Genomic DNA, 14,572 nt, shown 5'->3' on the forward strand with positions numbered 1-14,572 from the left:
ATACAATCTGGGGAGATGGAAATAGCCACTGTGTCCACATTGTGTATAACATTATATTTACTTTGCTTACCAAATGTTAAAAGGTATTTTTACTGTTTATGTATCTTAGTGCTTTGTTTCCCCCTATTCATTACTATTAGGCCTATACCATTTCAAATGTGTATAATATAAGATGAGTCAACCCCCATGATATGAAATAAGGAATTATTGTATGAGCAAAACCTAATTTTACCATAAGGTTGATTTGAATGAACATGCCAACAAGCCAATGACGAATGCATCACTCCCAATGGGACTTATATGACGTATCAACCCTGATCAAATCTGATTGCCTTCCTGCTTGATGAAAAGTATTCAGATGTATAAAACGAGGGAAGGGTTGAAGGTATAGTAAGAGACGCTGACCAGCGAAGAAGCAACTGAGGTACTGAACAGTGTTCCGTGACTTCTCTAGGAGATACAAACACAAAGTATTCCAGGACCTTGGACAGCACCCGGTACCCAAGAGGAACAGCAGATCATTTACTAAAGAAAATGTAAGACTTTTTCAAATGATGCTATTGGTTTTTGATAATTATGATATTTGTTAGATATTCTTTTCAGTTAGGCTTCACATCACATTCTATATTCTAAAGTTTTTGTCATTGTATCCATCTTCCAGCAAATAAATAACTGTAAATAGTTATTGATTCCAAATATAAGAATTATTTTTGATTGGCATTAGCATTTGATCACATAAACAAATGTTCATACAATAGTTGAAAACAAGTCCTCACCAATTGGATACGTGCGCAACTGCACATTTGTCTTCATTTTCAACGTTTTTGTTTTCTGGTGTCACTGGGTAGCACAATTGGCGAACTTGAATCTTGTGGTTTGCGCATCTGGTTTACTCTTATTCCTTAAAAATATACAATAGAAAGTGTTGATAAACTTGTTTTTCTGTGCATAACGTGGTACCGAATGACGAAACAATAGTTTTAAGAATTCCCTCTCGTTTTCATATTGACCATAAGAATGTAGGCTATCTGAAAGAAACATTATTGAATGAAACCCATATCTCTTTTTACAGGTATAAAGCGATGTTACAAAGGAACGGCTCCCAGCTCCTTTTCCTAATAGCCCTGTGCAGTGTGTTATATTCCCGGACTCAGTGTTTGCCATATGCATCTATGAGGTAGGAATAATACCACTATTACTCATTTAAAAATGTATTGTTTTTGTGCATGAGGACATAAAGGTTTAAAAGAGCATCATTAGTTACTTTTGCCAAAGAGTTCAAGAACTGCAACGATGTACTAACTTTTTCTATTATAGGCTATCGGCCAATAACTTTATGTGTACCAATAGGAATTTATATCATCATGGACAAATACATTATAGGCTATAGTGTTAACGTGTTTTAACTTATTCTAAATCTGGGTTAATCCATAAACAAGATAGTCAACAATTAATTCGTCGACTATATCCTAGAACAATAGTACTTTCTAACAATAACATTTAAGTCTTGAGAAATGTTATGTAATTGTTTTCCACAGGCTACTTTCATATACGTGAATATTGATTGTGTTCTCTGGATGATTAAGAAAGTGATGAATAATCAGTGGAACGTGGTCATTTCTTCCAATGGAATATTGAATGTCAGGATACAAAAAATGTCTGCCTCGTGACTTAATGTCGTTTTGGTATTGTCTAAGAGTAATCGACATAGGCCCATATTTGTTTTACCCCAATATTAGCCTATTGAAACGCTCCGCCCATAAATGACTCCTAAACCACCTTTTCAGATTTATGCTAGACAGTGTGACTAATAACTGTTTTAATCTGTTGGCAGACCGACGAGACACGCAGACGGTCTCTTTACAAGTGGATACAGCAAACTTCTTGGACAGCTATCGGCGCGGCGGTACCTGGAATCCTTGATTGGAAAGCGAGTCAGGTAGACTGTAGTTTATGCGAGTCAGGTAGACTGTAGTTTATGCTTTTCCTTCAGATTAGCGCGCAGAGTTTAATGCCCCTATTAAACTCGAATTCAAAGTATTTTAACAGTATGATAATATTGATATCAACATATTTTCAGGGACATTCAGGTTTATTGAAAACATTTAGAGTCAGGAATCATGACAGAAATATATATTCCACAAAATGTTCTTCCGGTATGCCTATTTTGGGATTTTAGTCTCATTGAAAAAAAATTGAAATATCCTTAAAAAAGTTGTATTAGCATATCTGCCTTGAAAACGGTTAATAATCTCAATTGTTGTAATTGTATTATATTTGTCATCACAATTGTGATTTACTTCTGGTTTAAAAACCCCTATTTATTGGATAAGTTCAGTAAAAGCCAAAACAGGTTAGCAAATGTCTCAAAAATGATGGACTAAAATGTGTTATGGTTAATTTGTCACAGTGATGATATGATGGAGGACCAGGTACCAGTGAAGCGCCACTCAGATGCCATTTTCACAGACAACTACAGTCGCTTCCGCAAACAGATGGCTGTGAAGAAATACCTGAACTCAGTTCTGACGGGAAAGAGAAGGTGGGAACAAGTACAGAGCACAATAATGTATTGTGTGTTTGCCAGTGTGCATGCATGTGTATGTCCGAATGTGCATTTTTGCAGTGTGCCTCCACAGTGTGAGGAAAGTCAAATGTACCCTTCTTGTCTTTTCAGTCAAGAAGACCCTCCCATGCAAGAAGAATCCAGAAGTGAGCCCTCATTTCTTGAGAGCTATGATGACGTCGATGTAGATCACCTTCTCAATAACTTCCAATTGGTAGGTTCAGTCTCTCTCCTCCTCCTTCTCCATTCACTTTCACTCCACTCTCATTTATAAGTTTAGTTGAACGCCATATCAATTGGGTTGTTACTGTGGTGGTCATTGCATAGAGAGGGTATGGAACACAGTGTGGTCGCACTGCTACGCATACAGACAGCAAGACCTGACATCTGTATAGTGGAGTTGTAGTGGGACAAACGTAGCTGCATTTACAGTACATTGTACTGCTAAGAACATACTGTATAGCCATAGGGCTACTTTCATTTTACTACAGGAGCTCAGCTATTGAAAATGTATGGGCAATAGAGTATGATGTTTCTACTAAATGAATGCCCTTATCACGTCTTCTCATACCATGATTTGAAACTCTGTTGAATGTACTTGTGATTCTCTCACTATTCTGATCAATAATCAATTATCTGCACCTTTCTCTTCCTCCCTCTCTCCCTCACTCTTTCCCTCTGCTCCAACTGTCTTTTTCAGCCACTCTGAGGAAGACCCACTGGTGCGATTACCTCAATCCATCAACCTCATCGATTTGCCATCCAAAACAATATTTAAGTTCTTCAACAATGGACATGTTTCAAAGTCAAGTGTGGTTATCTCTACAGTATAAAGGAAATGTTTACATTGTATACAAGATATACTAAAACTACAAATATTGGTCTGAAGATGTAGGCCACAGTAAATACTATATACGTCCACCTGGGATCAGATAGATTTGCTTTGACCAGGACTGTAAATGGTAGTTCAATAAATGCATTCCTAAAACAAACTTTATATTGGTATAAAGTATAATCAGCTCCTACAGTAGAGGACCACATTTAGAGCGACACTGATGCATATAATCACTTCATATCCATGTGGAACAACGCTATACCTTGTGCATAAACTTACCTAGAGCATTTAGTTATGTAAAACCGTGCATCCAAATAAAAGATGTCCATTTATTTTTCAAAGCTGAGTAATTTTGTAAGTCAATATTGATGTTGATTATTTCTTTTCATGTGAAAAAGTATTGCACAAAAGGACAAATTACACCACAAACTTCTAGTTGCACTCAACATGTGCTTTGATGACCTGCTCACCTGAATGAAGATGGTAAACAAAGAATACTACATTTGATTTCATTTCATATCAACTTCATACCATTTGAAATGACATGATCAGTTTCATGACAATACAAATGCTAAATTAGCATGTTATTGGCTATCAGATCAAATGATCAAAACATAGAGAAGGACTTGAATGTAACTACCTTCTGTCTCAATTAAGGTTGGCACGGATCTTAACTTTTTTCATTATTCACTTCAAAGACATGAGACAAAGAATAGCATAACAGATACACATTTACATAGATTTATTTCAACAGACATAGATAAATCATAGGCTGTCTTCTAATCATCAAAATTATTAGAGGACTGTGAGAAAGATTGTTTCCACAAAGCGAGAATTATTGTTCCATTTTTTAAACGAATGTAACTTCGAATATATTCAGTGAATAAAATGACATAGGCTATACTTGTGCAATTGTTTTTATGTGTGATTCTTCTTGCCATTATAGAAGGATTCAATTGGCATAATGAATAACAAAGAATAGCCTTGGATTTTACATCTACATTTAGCTTTTTGCTAGAGAAATGTATAAATATATATATATAAAAATAGGGACCTGAACAGACATGACATTTGTGTACACCTCTAATCTCACCTCTATAAGTATAATCTCAATCACAATGAACATATCCAATTTGCATTATGAAGCATTGACATATTATGATAGTTATTTTAAAATATATTTTGGTCGTTATTTACAGTTACATAGTAAGCATATTGATCAAGGTAAAATTGTTTTGCAATATGCATTGGCCTCAGCATGTATACAGTGTAGGCTACATATGGTGTGGTAGTGTGTCTATCTCACTGTATGTTAACCTGTGTACAATCACTATCGTAATCCGTGCCAGCCGCCAGGGCTATTTTGATGGCCTCCTCGGCCTCCTAACAAGCTAAGTGTAACCATGGGAGTGAAAAGGACTGTAAACAATCCATGTCATTGACTATAATGTATTATAAACTGGGTGGTTCGAGCCCTGAATGCTGATTGGCTGACAGCCATGGTATATCAGACCGTATACCATGAGTATGACAAAACATTTATTTTTACTGCTCTAATTACGTTGTTAACCATTTTATAATAACAATAAGGTACCTCGGGGGTTTGTGGTATATGGCCAATATACCACAGCTAAGGGCTGTACCAGGCACTCCGCGTTGCGTCGTGCTTAAGAACATCCCTTAGCCGTGGTATATTGGCCATATACCACATCCCTTCGTGCCTTATTGCTTAATTGTACAATGCTTAGTTCACTGTATAGTTTCTGGCATGGTATGAGACCTACTATCCTACCTCTTTGAATAGAATGTGCTTTCTTCATCGACAAGTAAAAAAGTGTTCACTAACCCTCTTACATGGTGATGTTAAATTCTTAACTCATATGAACAAAAAACACAATCACATTTACTACATTATTTTGGGATGAATACTCACTATGTTAGAATCATCGAAGCCAGTGTGAAAACGTGCCACAAAAGTCATGACTCAGTGTGTTTACAAGTATCGAAATGGCACAGGATATTTGACTCATAAATGTCATAAGCAATACGCTGGGAGGGGGGAGGGGGGTCAAAATTAAATGACATTATTAGCAGGGACTTATGTGGGATCTAAAATGAGAAAATACATTCAAATCACTGTCAAGTTGCATTTATGTCAAAGCTTTTAATTACCAGGAAACAACAATTCCAACAGTATGTACAGGGATCCACATATTGTAGATATGGAAAACAATCACATGATGATTCCTTTGACCAACACATTATCAAAACTATCCTCTCACCACATTGCTGTGGTAACCATGCACCTGTTTCAAGCACAATTTGACATTACCTATCTTTGTGATTATTAAATGTCCTTATAAATCAAATACAGCAGTGCTGTGCACTGGTTGGTTTTGTTTTCCATCATCTTTCAGTATCACCAACAACCATGTTCTCTGAAGGCAGGGCAAACAAAAACACTTTACACTGATAAAGTTTCTTCTGGGCTCCATGCATCTCAATTTGTCACATCATATTCCCATCGTTACGGTGCTTGGGGTTAAGCAAAACTCCATGGCGGTGACTAAGGACAGCAAACAAAGACACAAACATTTCCAGTTGAATAGGGTGGTCAACCTTAGGGCCCTATTCAATCAATCCCCAATAAGTAAAATAATGTGTGTGTGTGTGTGTGTGTGTGTGTGTGTGTGTGTGTGTGTGTGTGTGTGTGTGTGTGTGTGTGTGTGTGCGTGTCTGCACCAGAGGAGGCTGGTGAGGGAAGGACGGGTCATAATAATGAATGGAGTGGTGTAAATTGAACGGTATCAAACACATGGAAACCATGTGTTTTATGTGTTTGAGATCATTTAATTTATTCCGTTCCAGCCATTACTATGAACCCCATCCTCCCCATTTAAAGTGTCACCAGCCACCACTGGCCTGTGCATATGTGTGTTTTTGTGTCCACTCCCCAGTGTAAAGCGAATGATATGTCATTATTCTCTGCCTTGTGGAGGCCAGACTCATTAACTCTCATTACTGTTGATCTTAATGGCCCCTGCAGGCCCCCTGGGTGTAAAAATAGAGAGGCTCAAGCACGGTCAGGTCCAGCATTTTTACTCTGAGCTCTAACTGACTGCTCTCACGGGCTCCGGGCAGTAATTGGAACACTACCAGTAAAGCGACCCATCCTTACAGATATGGACAAATGGACAGTGTGTGTGTATGCCCCTGCGTTTACAGTATGTACCTATGCCTTTCCACCCAGCCCTCCAACCACACTTCTTTCTCAATGTGGGAAAACAAATATTCAGTCGCAATGTGACTGGCATCCTGATAAGTGTACCCTTCTAATGCTCTCAACATATCTTGGTAATTACTTAGTTGAGTGTTGGGCCACTCTTCCTAGACCAGTTTTACACTCTAATGATACGGTCAGTGTGTGGTGATTCAGTCTTGACTCAGGGGATCAGAGTGTTTGGGGGGGGGGGTTGCTGATTTCAAGGGGGGATAGTACTTCTTCCTGGCCACCCCACTCCCTGTTTCTTGCCCAGCGGTGTTGCCACATAATGTTTGTGACAGCGTGTAACGGGATCGACCTTTGGCTGTGTGACATATGGCCGGGCGACAGGTGCCGGTCACTCCTTATCAGTGTCACATCGTCCAAAGCTCCATCATACACCAACCTGCGGGTTGTGTCTGTACATGCGCATCAACCACTGTGTGTGATTAATGATGTGTGCTTTTCACCATCACATTCTGAGACATATGAGGTTGAGAGAGAAGCAGAGAATAGAGAAAGGTAGCTAAATGGTTGCCTAGATGAGAGGCGTTGTACAAAACAAATTCATCAGCAATTGGATCATCTCTAAACAGAGTATGAAAGCACAGAGTTTGATGAAAGCCAATGACGTGATCACAGCGTTTCTAAACCCAAAGGTGCAACACCGCAAGACCTCTGGGAACGCTGCGATGGGGTTTGAGAAGTCAATGAGAGAGTGAAAGGTTCTTCCTTAGTTGTTAATTTTCTCAAAATCTGAAGGCACAACCTAGATTCGAGACAACATCTTAAGTAGTTGAACATGTTATTACTCCAACCTCGCGAAAGTGACAAACTGACACGTTTTCATTTTCATAAAAATGACCTTATATTGAAGGAGTGGCTTTTGGCACGAGATGAACGTTAGACCCGATGACGTGTTTCTACATCTTGATTTTAGCTAGCCAACGCCATGACATCGCCTACAAGTGTGATAAGGGATTTCCTCTCGTCATACTGTACTGTCTTGTTCTTCTGCGTTGGGGCTTTATGGCAGTGTGAGAACCAGTATTAGGTTTATTGCCGCCACCTACCGGGTTGGAGTGTGATGAGACTATGGAGGTGTTCTTAGATTCTGCACTAGCCTACATGACTGGAGGAAGGAAATGACTGCTAAATGGATTACAGTCTGTTCTGGCCGGGTTTTCAGTAAATTGGAGAGGGTGAAGCTTATTCCCAGGGATGTGATTGTTCTTCTGAGTGTTTGCCTATGATGTTCATAAGTTTGACAATGAAGGAGGAAGTGATCTGTAGTTTCTGCTGCTGTTTTCCTATCTTTAGTGAGAGATTGAGGCGATTGTGTTCTATTCGCAGATCACAGCCGGTTGTGACACAGCCTGGGATCGAACCCGGGTCTGTAGTGATACCTTAGACAGCTGCACCACTTGGGAGGCCCTTCGCAGGTACTGTATTTAATGTGACTCATGATTTGTTTAGGCCGGCTCTGGCACAACCCATCAGTTTCTGTGACCAATCAGAAGGGTCAGTGTTCACTACAAGACGTTGGGGAGGAAAGGAGATTCAGAAACACTAATGACGTGGCGTTTGGCTGGAGCAATATGGATGGGCTGTCAGGCTAGCGAAATTACCCAAACAGCCAGCCTTACCCCAATGTTCTAGTAGAGTGGAAGATCTGTCGATCACAATGCCCCCTCAGTCACACTACAGAGGAACATGTTCAGAATTCCTCTGGCTCATGAAACCGTCATTCAGGCTAATTGTATAGGCTGTTGTCTCTGGGCGCTGGGTTCCAGACTGTCAAACTGCTCTATAAGGCCATGGCAAACCTGAAGGTCAGGACACACACATCATACACTACATGGCCAAACGTATGTGGAAACATGCTCGTCGAACATCTCATTCCAAAATCATGGGCATTCATATATTTCCTTTCACCTTTATTTAACCAGGTAGACTAGTTGAGAACAAGTTCTCATTTACAACTGCGACCTGGTCAAGATAAAGCAAAGCAGTTCGACACATATAGCAACACAGAGTTACACATGGAATAAACAAACATACAGTCAATAATACAGTAGGAAAAAAGTATATATACAGTGTGTGAAAATGAGGTAAGATAAGGGAGGTAAGGCAATAAAATAGGCCATAATGGCGAGGTAATTACGATATAGCAATTAAACACTGGAGCCAGTGGGTTTGGCGATGAGTATGAAGCGAGGGCCAGCCAACGAGAGTGTACAGGTCGCAGTGGTGGGTAGTAATATGGGGCTTTGGTGACAAAACGGACGGCACTGTGATAGACTGCATCCAATTTGTTGAGTAGAGGGTTGGAGGCTATTTTGTAAATGACATCGCCGAAGTCGATTATCGGTAGGATAGTCAGTTTTACGAGGGTATGTTTGGCAGCATGAGTGAAGGATGCTTTGTTGCGAAATAGGAAGCCGAGTCTAGATTTAATTTTGGATTGGAGATGCTTATTGTGGGTCTAGAAGGAGAGTTTACAGTCTAACCAGACACCTAGATATTTGTAGTTGTTCACATATTCTAGGTCAGAACCGTCCAGAGTAGTGATGATGGACGGGCGGGCAGGTGTGGGCAGTGATCGGTTGAAGAGCATGCATTTAGTTTTACTTGCATTTAAGAGCACGGAAGGAGAGTTGTATGGCATTGAAGTTCGTCTGGAGGTTAGTTAGCACAGTGTCCAAAGAAGGGCCAGAAGTATACAGAACGGTGTCGTCTGCGTAGAGGTGGATCAGAGAATCACCAGCAGCAAGAGCGACATCATTGATGTATACAGAGCAGAGAGTCGGCCCGAGAATTGAACCATGTGGCACCCCCACAGAGACTGCCAGAGGTCCGGACAGCAGGCCCTCTGATTTGACACACTGAACTCTATCAGAGAAGTAGTTGGTGAACCAGGCGAGGCGGTCATTTGAGAAACCAAGGCTGTTGAGTCTGCCGATAAGAATGTGGTGATTGACAGAGTCGAAAGCCTTGGCCAGGTCAATGAATACGGCTGAACGATATTGTCTCTTATCGATGGCAGTTATGATATCGTTTAGGACCTTGAGCGTGGCTGAGGTGCACCCATGACCAGCTTGGAAGCCAGATTGCATAGCGGAGAAGGTACGGTGGGATTCAAAATGGTCGGTGATCTGTTTGTTAACTTAGCTTTCGAAGACCTTAGAAAGGCAGGGTAGGATAGATATAGGTCTGTAGCAGTTTGGGTCTAGAGTGTCTCCCCCTTTGAAGAGGGGGATGACCGCGGCAGCTTTCCAATCTTTGGGGATCTCAGACGATACGAAAGAGAGGTTGAACAGGCTAATAATAGGGGTTGCAACAATTTCGGCAGATAATTTTAAAAAGAGAGATTGTCTAGCCCGGCTGATTTGTAGGGGTCCAGATTTTGCAGCTCTGTCAGAACATCAGCTATCTGGATTTGGGTAAAGGAGAAATGGGGGAGGCTTGGGCGAGTTTCTGTGGGGGGTGCAGGGCAGTTGACCGGGGTAAGGGTAGCCAGGTGGAAAGCATGGCCAGCCGGAGAAAAATGCTTATTGAAATTCTCAATTATTGTGGATTTATCGGTGGTGACAGTGTTTCCTAGCCTCAGTGCAGTGGGCAGCTGGGAGGAGGTGCTATTATTCTCCATGGACTTTACAGTGTCCCAGAACTTTTTGGAGTTTGTTCTACAGGATGCAAATTTCTGTTTGAAAATGCTAGCCTTAGTTTTCCTAACTGCTTGTGTATGTATATTGGTTCCTAAATTCCCTGAAAAGTTGCATATCACGGGGGCTATTTGATGCTAATGCAGTACGCCACAGGATGTTTTTGTGCTGGTCAAGGGCAGTCTAGAGTGAGGTCTGGAGGTCTGGAGTGAACCAAGGGCTATATCTGTTCATGGTTCTACATTTTTTGAATGGGGCATGCTTATTTAAGATGGTGAGGAAGGCACTTTTAAAGAATAACCAGGCATCCTCTACTGACGGGATGAGGTCAATATCCTTCCAGGATACCGAGCCAGGTCGATTAGAAAGGCCTGCTCGCTGAAGTGTTTTAGGGAGCGTTTGACAGTGATGAGGGGTGGTCGTTTGACCGCAGACCCATTACGGATGCAGGCAACGAGGCAGTGATCGCTGAGATCTTGGTTGAAGACTGCAGAGGTGTATTTGGAGGGCAAGTTGGTTAGGATGATATCTATGGGGGTGCCCATGTTTACGGATTTGGGGTTGTACCCGGTAGGTTATTGATAATTTGTGTGAGATTGAGGGCATCAAGCTTAGATTGTAGGATGGCCGGGGTGTTAAGCATGTGACCAGTTTAGGTCACCTAGCAGCACGAGCTCTGAAGATATGGGGGGCAATCAATTCACATATGGTGTCCAGGGCACAGCTGGGGGCAGAGGGTGGTCTATAGCAAACGGCAACGGTGAGAGACTTGTTTCTGGAAAGGTGGATTTTTAGAAGTAGAAGCTCGAATTGTTTGGATACAGACCTGGATAGTATGACAGAACTTTGCAGGCTATCTCTGCAGTAGATTGCCACTCCGCCCCCTTTGGCAGTTCTATCTTGTCGGAAAATGTTAAAGTTAGGGATGGAAATTTCTGGGGTTTTGGTGGTCTTCCTAAACCAGGATTCAGACATGGCTAGGACATCCGGGTTGGCAGAGTGTGCTAAGGCAGTGAATAAAACAAACTTAGGGAGGAGGCTTCTAATGTTAACATGCATGAAACCAAGGCTTTTACGGTTACAGAAGTCAACAAATGAGAGCGCCTGGGGAATGGGAGTGGAGCTAGGCACTGCTGGGCCTGGATTAACCTCTACATCACCAGAGGAACAGAGGAGGAGTAGGGTAAGGGTAAGGGTACGACTAAAGGCTATAAGAACTGGTCGTCTAGTACGTTCGGAACAGAGAGTAAAAGGAGCAGGTTTCTGGACGCGATATAATAGATTCAAGGTATAATGTACAGACAAAGGTATGGTAGGATGTGAATAGAGTGGAGGTTAACCTAGGCATAGAGTGACGATGAGAGAGATATTGTCTCTAGAAACATAATTTAAACCAGGTGATGTCACCGCATGTGTGGGAGGTGGAACTGAAGGGTTAGCTAAGGCATATATAGCAGGGCTAGAGCCTCTACAGTGAAATAAGACAATAATCACTAACCAGAACAGCAATGGACAAGGCATATTGACATTAGGGAGAGGCATGCGTAGCCGAGTGATCATAGGGGTCCAGTGAGTAGTTAAGCTGGCTGGAGACACGGCGATTCAGACAGCTAGCGGGCCGTCGCGACGGAAGAAGTCTGTTGTAGCCTCCTCGTGCAGAGCCTCCTCGTGCGGTTCCGTCGGCAGACCAGCAGTGATGGATTAGTAGGGTTCCGTGTAGTAAAGGTGCACGTATGGAGTTGGTCCCCCCTTTGCTGCTATAACAACACTCTTCTGGGAAATCTTTCCACTAGATGTTTGAATATTGCTGCAGGGACTTAGTCCATTCAGCCACAAGAGCATTAGTGAGATTGGGCACTGATGTTGGGCGATTAGGCCTGGCTCGCAGTTGGCGTTCCAATTCATCCCAAAGGTGTTCGATGGGGTTGAGGTCAGGGCTCTGTTTAGGCCAGTCAATTTCTTCCACACCGATCTCGACAAACCATTTCTGTATGGACCTCGTGCACAAGGGCATTGTCATGCTGAAACAGGAAAGGGCCTTCCCCAAAATGTTGCGACAAATTTGGAACCACAGAATCGTTTAAAATGTAATCGTATGCTGTAGTGTTAAGAATAAGGGGCCTAGCCCGAACCATTAAAAACACTCAGACCATTATTCCTCCTCCACCAAACTTTACAGTTGGCATGCATTGGGGCAGGTAACATTCTCCTGGTATCCGCCAAACCCAGATTCGTCCGACTGCCAGATGGTGAAGTGTGATTTATCACTCCAGAGAAGGTTTCCACTGCTCCAGAGTCCAATGGTGGCGAGCTTTACACCATTCCAGCCGACGCTTGACATTGCGCATGATGATCTTAGGCTTGTGTGCGGCTGCTCGGCCATGGAAACCCATTTCATTAAGCACCTGACGAACAGTTCTTGTGCTGACGTTGCTTCCAAAGGCAATTTGGAACTCATTAGTGAGGACAGATGATTTTTACGTGCTACGCACTTCAGGTCTTGGCGGTCCCGTTCTGTGTGCTTGTGTGGCCTACCACTTCGCGGCTGAGCCATTTGTGCTCCTAGACATTTTCACTTCACAATAACAGCACTTCCAGTTGACCGGGGCAGCTCTAACAAGGGCAGAAATTTTACGAACTGACTTGTTGGAAAGGTGGCATCCTATGTCACTGAGCTTTTCAGTAAGGCCATTCTACTGTCAATGTTTGTCTATGGAGATTGCATGGCTGTGTGCTCGATTGTATACACCTGTCAGCAACGGGTGTGGATGAAATAGCCAAATCCACTAATTTGAAGGGGTCTCCACATACTTGTGTGTACTGTATATAGTGTATCTACCTATGCATCTTTGTGGAAACAGGGAAAGTATTGCTTGTACATAAGACTGTCGCTGCAGATGTTGACAAACACAATCATGGAAATTGTCTGTTTTGTCATGGCAGAAAAAAGGCTACTATCAGAAAATTGTCCGAATCAGATCAGTGAAAGTAAGTTACTGTCGTAACTAGTTACAAGCCTTGTATGACTCATACACAATTCCACTGTTGACGTAAACAGGGATGGTAAACAATAGGTAAACACCTGATTGTGTGAAAGTCTAATTACTTCAATTATGAGCTTTCATTTGGAGAAGTGTCCCAGTGTCGCTGGAGTTCAATAAATCAGAGTAATGAATGACCCATGTGGTGCTCTGTCCTGGAAAGGGCAGCTAAGAGATCAATTATCTGGTGTGCTGAGAGCAAAAAGGCCATCTGATACATACGCACAGTCAAATGCAGTGTCCTGAAAGATGGAGATGGCATTTGGGGCATCCATTAAACATTTAATTCAATTTGCATGGCTTTACTCACTTTAAGAAACTATCTAGATTAGAATAAGAATGCATCTGTGTATGTGAGAAAGAGCAAACAATCCAATTTGACAGAAAATCCCAATCAACAGCCGTGTTTGACTCATAGCAAACAGATACAGTGGTAACCTTGGGCATCTTATTTTCTTGTTTGTATACTCTACATATATGAATTATTTTTTTCTCCTTTGCCCATACACTCCATCCAATCAATTAGTGGAAGAAATAAACAGGGGGTGGTTGAGAGGTGGGAGTGCTACATTTAGTTCCACCACTGTAGGCGTTGCCCAGAGCAGGAGGGGGAAGTCACAAAAATGGCTACTTGTCACCACGGCTGGCAGGACATTTAGGGACAGTGATAGAACAGTCAACTGGACATTGACATTTTGTGTAGCAGGCAGCTAAAGAGTGTAGCCCCAGGATAGAGGTGCACAGAGGGAACTGACACAACTGTGGCCAGACACTGATGGAAGGGGCAGACACACACTGAGGGGGAGGCTAATTGGAAAAAACACTGATGTATTGGGTCTGCAGGAGAAAAACAATGACAACCCTTTAAAATGACAGCAAAATGCTTTTAATGCACAGATAGCATGTTTCATGTGGTCACATATTGTATTCGGCATCACTAATAGCCATTTAAAAAAATATGTAGATTGGCATCACTAATCACTATTGAAAGATATGTAGGCTTACCACCCAAATTTGAGCCTCCTCTAAAATGTACCCAGAAAACAACCTCTCTTCATGACACATATTTCTTGTCCCTTCTCATTTCCCAGGAATATTCTGTGCACCACAGAATATTTCAACCAGGAAATGGGGCCTATGAAATCAATTTCAGTCAGACTGGGGAGAAACTGTATTACCCAGACATTTTAATTGAACATGTTA

The 14,572-nt window shown here is 41.9% G+C and overlaps 1 protein-coding gene across 1 annotated transcript; it reads left to right on the forward strand.

Moving 5' to 3' along the window:
• The first annotated feature begins 378 nt into the window (after window positions 1–378).
• On the forward strand, window positions 379–4,114 carry LOC111978341 (VIP peptides-like). The gene is made up of 6 exons (XM_024008351.2): window positions 379–536; window positions 1,073–1,177; window positions 1,835–1,939; window positions 2,411–2,542; window positions 2,678–2,780; window positions 3,267–4,114. Coding segments are annotated over exons 1-6 (456 nt in total). The 5' UTR covers window positions 379–534; the 3' UTR covers window positions 3,276–4,114.
• The last annotated feature ends 10,458 nt before the right edge of the window (window positions 4,115–14,572 follow it).

Source organism: Salvelinus sp. IW2-2015, linkage group LG18 (assembly GCF_002910315.2).
Source record: "Salvelinus sp. IW2-2015 linkage group LG18, ASM291031v2, whole genome shotgun sequence".
In the NCBI taxonomy this organism is placed as follows: domain Eukaryota; kingdom Metazoa; phylum Chordata; class Actinopteri; order Salmoniformes; family Salmonidae; genus Salvelinus; species Salvelinus sp. IW2-2015.

Bases quoted from the DNA above. Each gene is read 5' to 3' on its own strand.
- LOC111978341 (XM_024008351.2), top strand. The intron at 1,178-1,834 runs GTAGGAATAATA...ATCTGTTGGCAG, and splicing joins TTGCCATATGCATCTATGAG to ACCGACGAGACACGCAGACG. The intron at 2,543-2,677 runs GTGGGAACAAGT...TTGTCTTTTCAG, and splicing joins GTTCTGACGGGAAAGAGAAG to TCAAGAAGACCCTCCCATGC.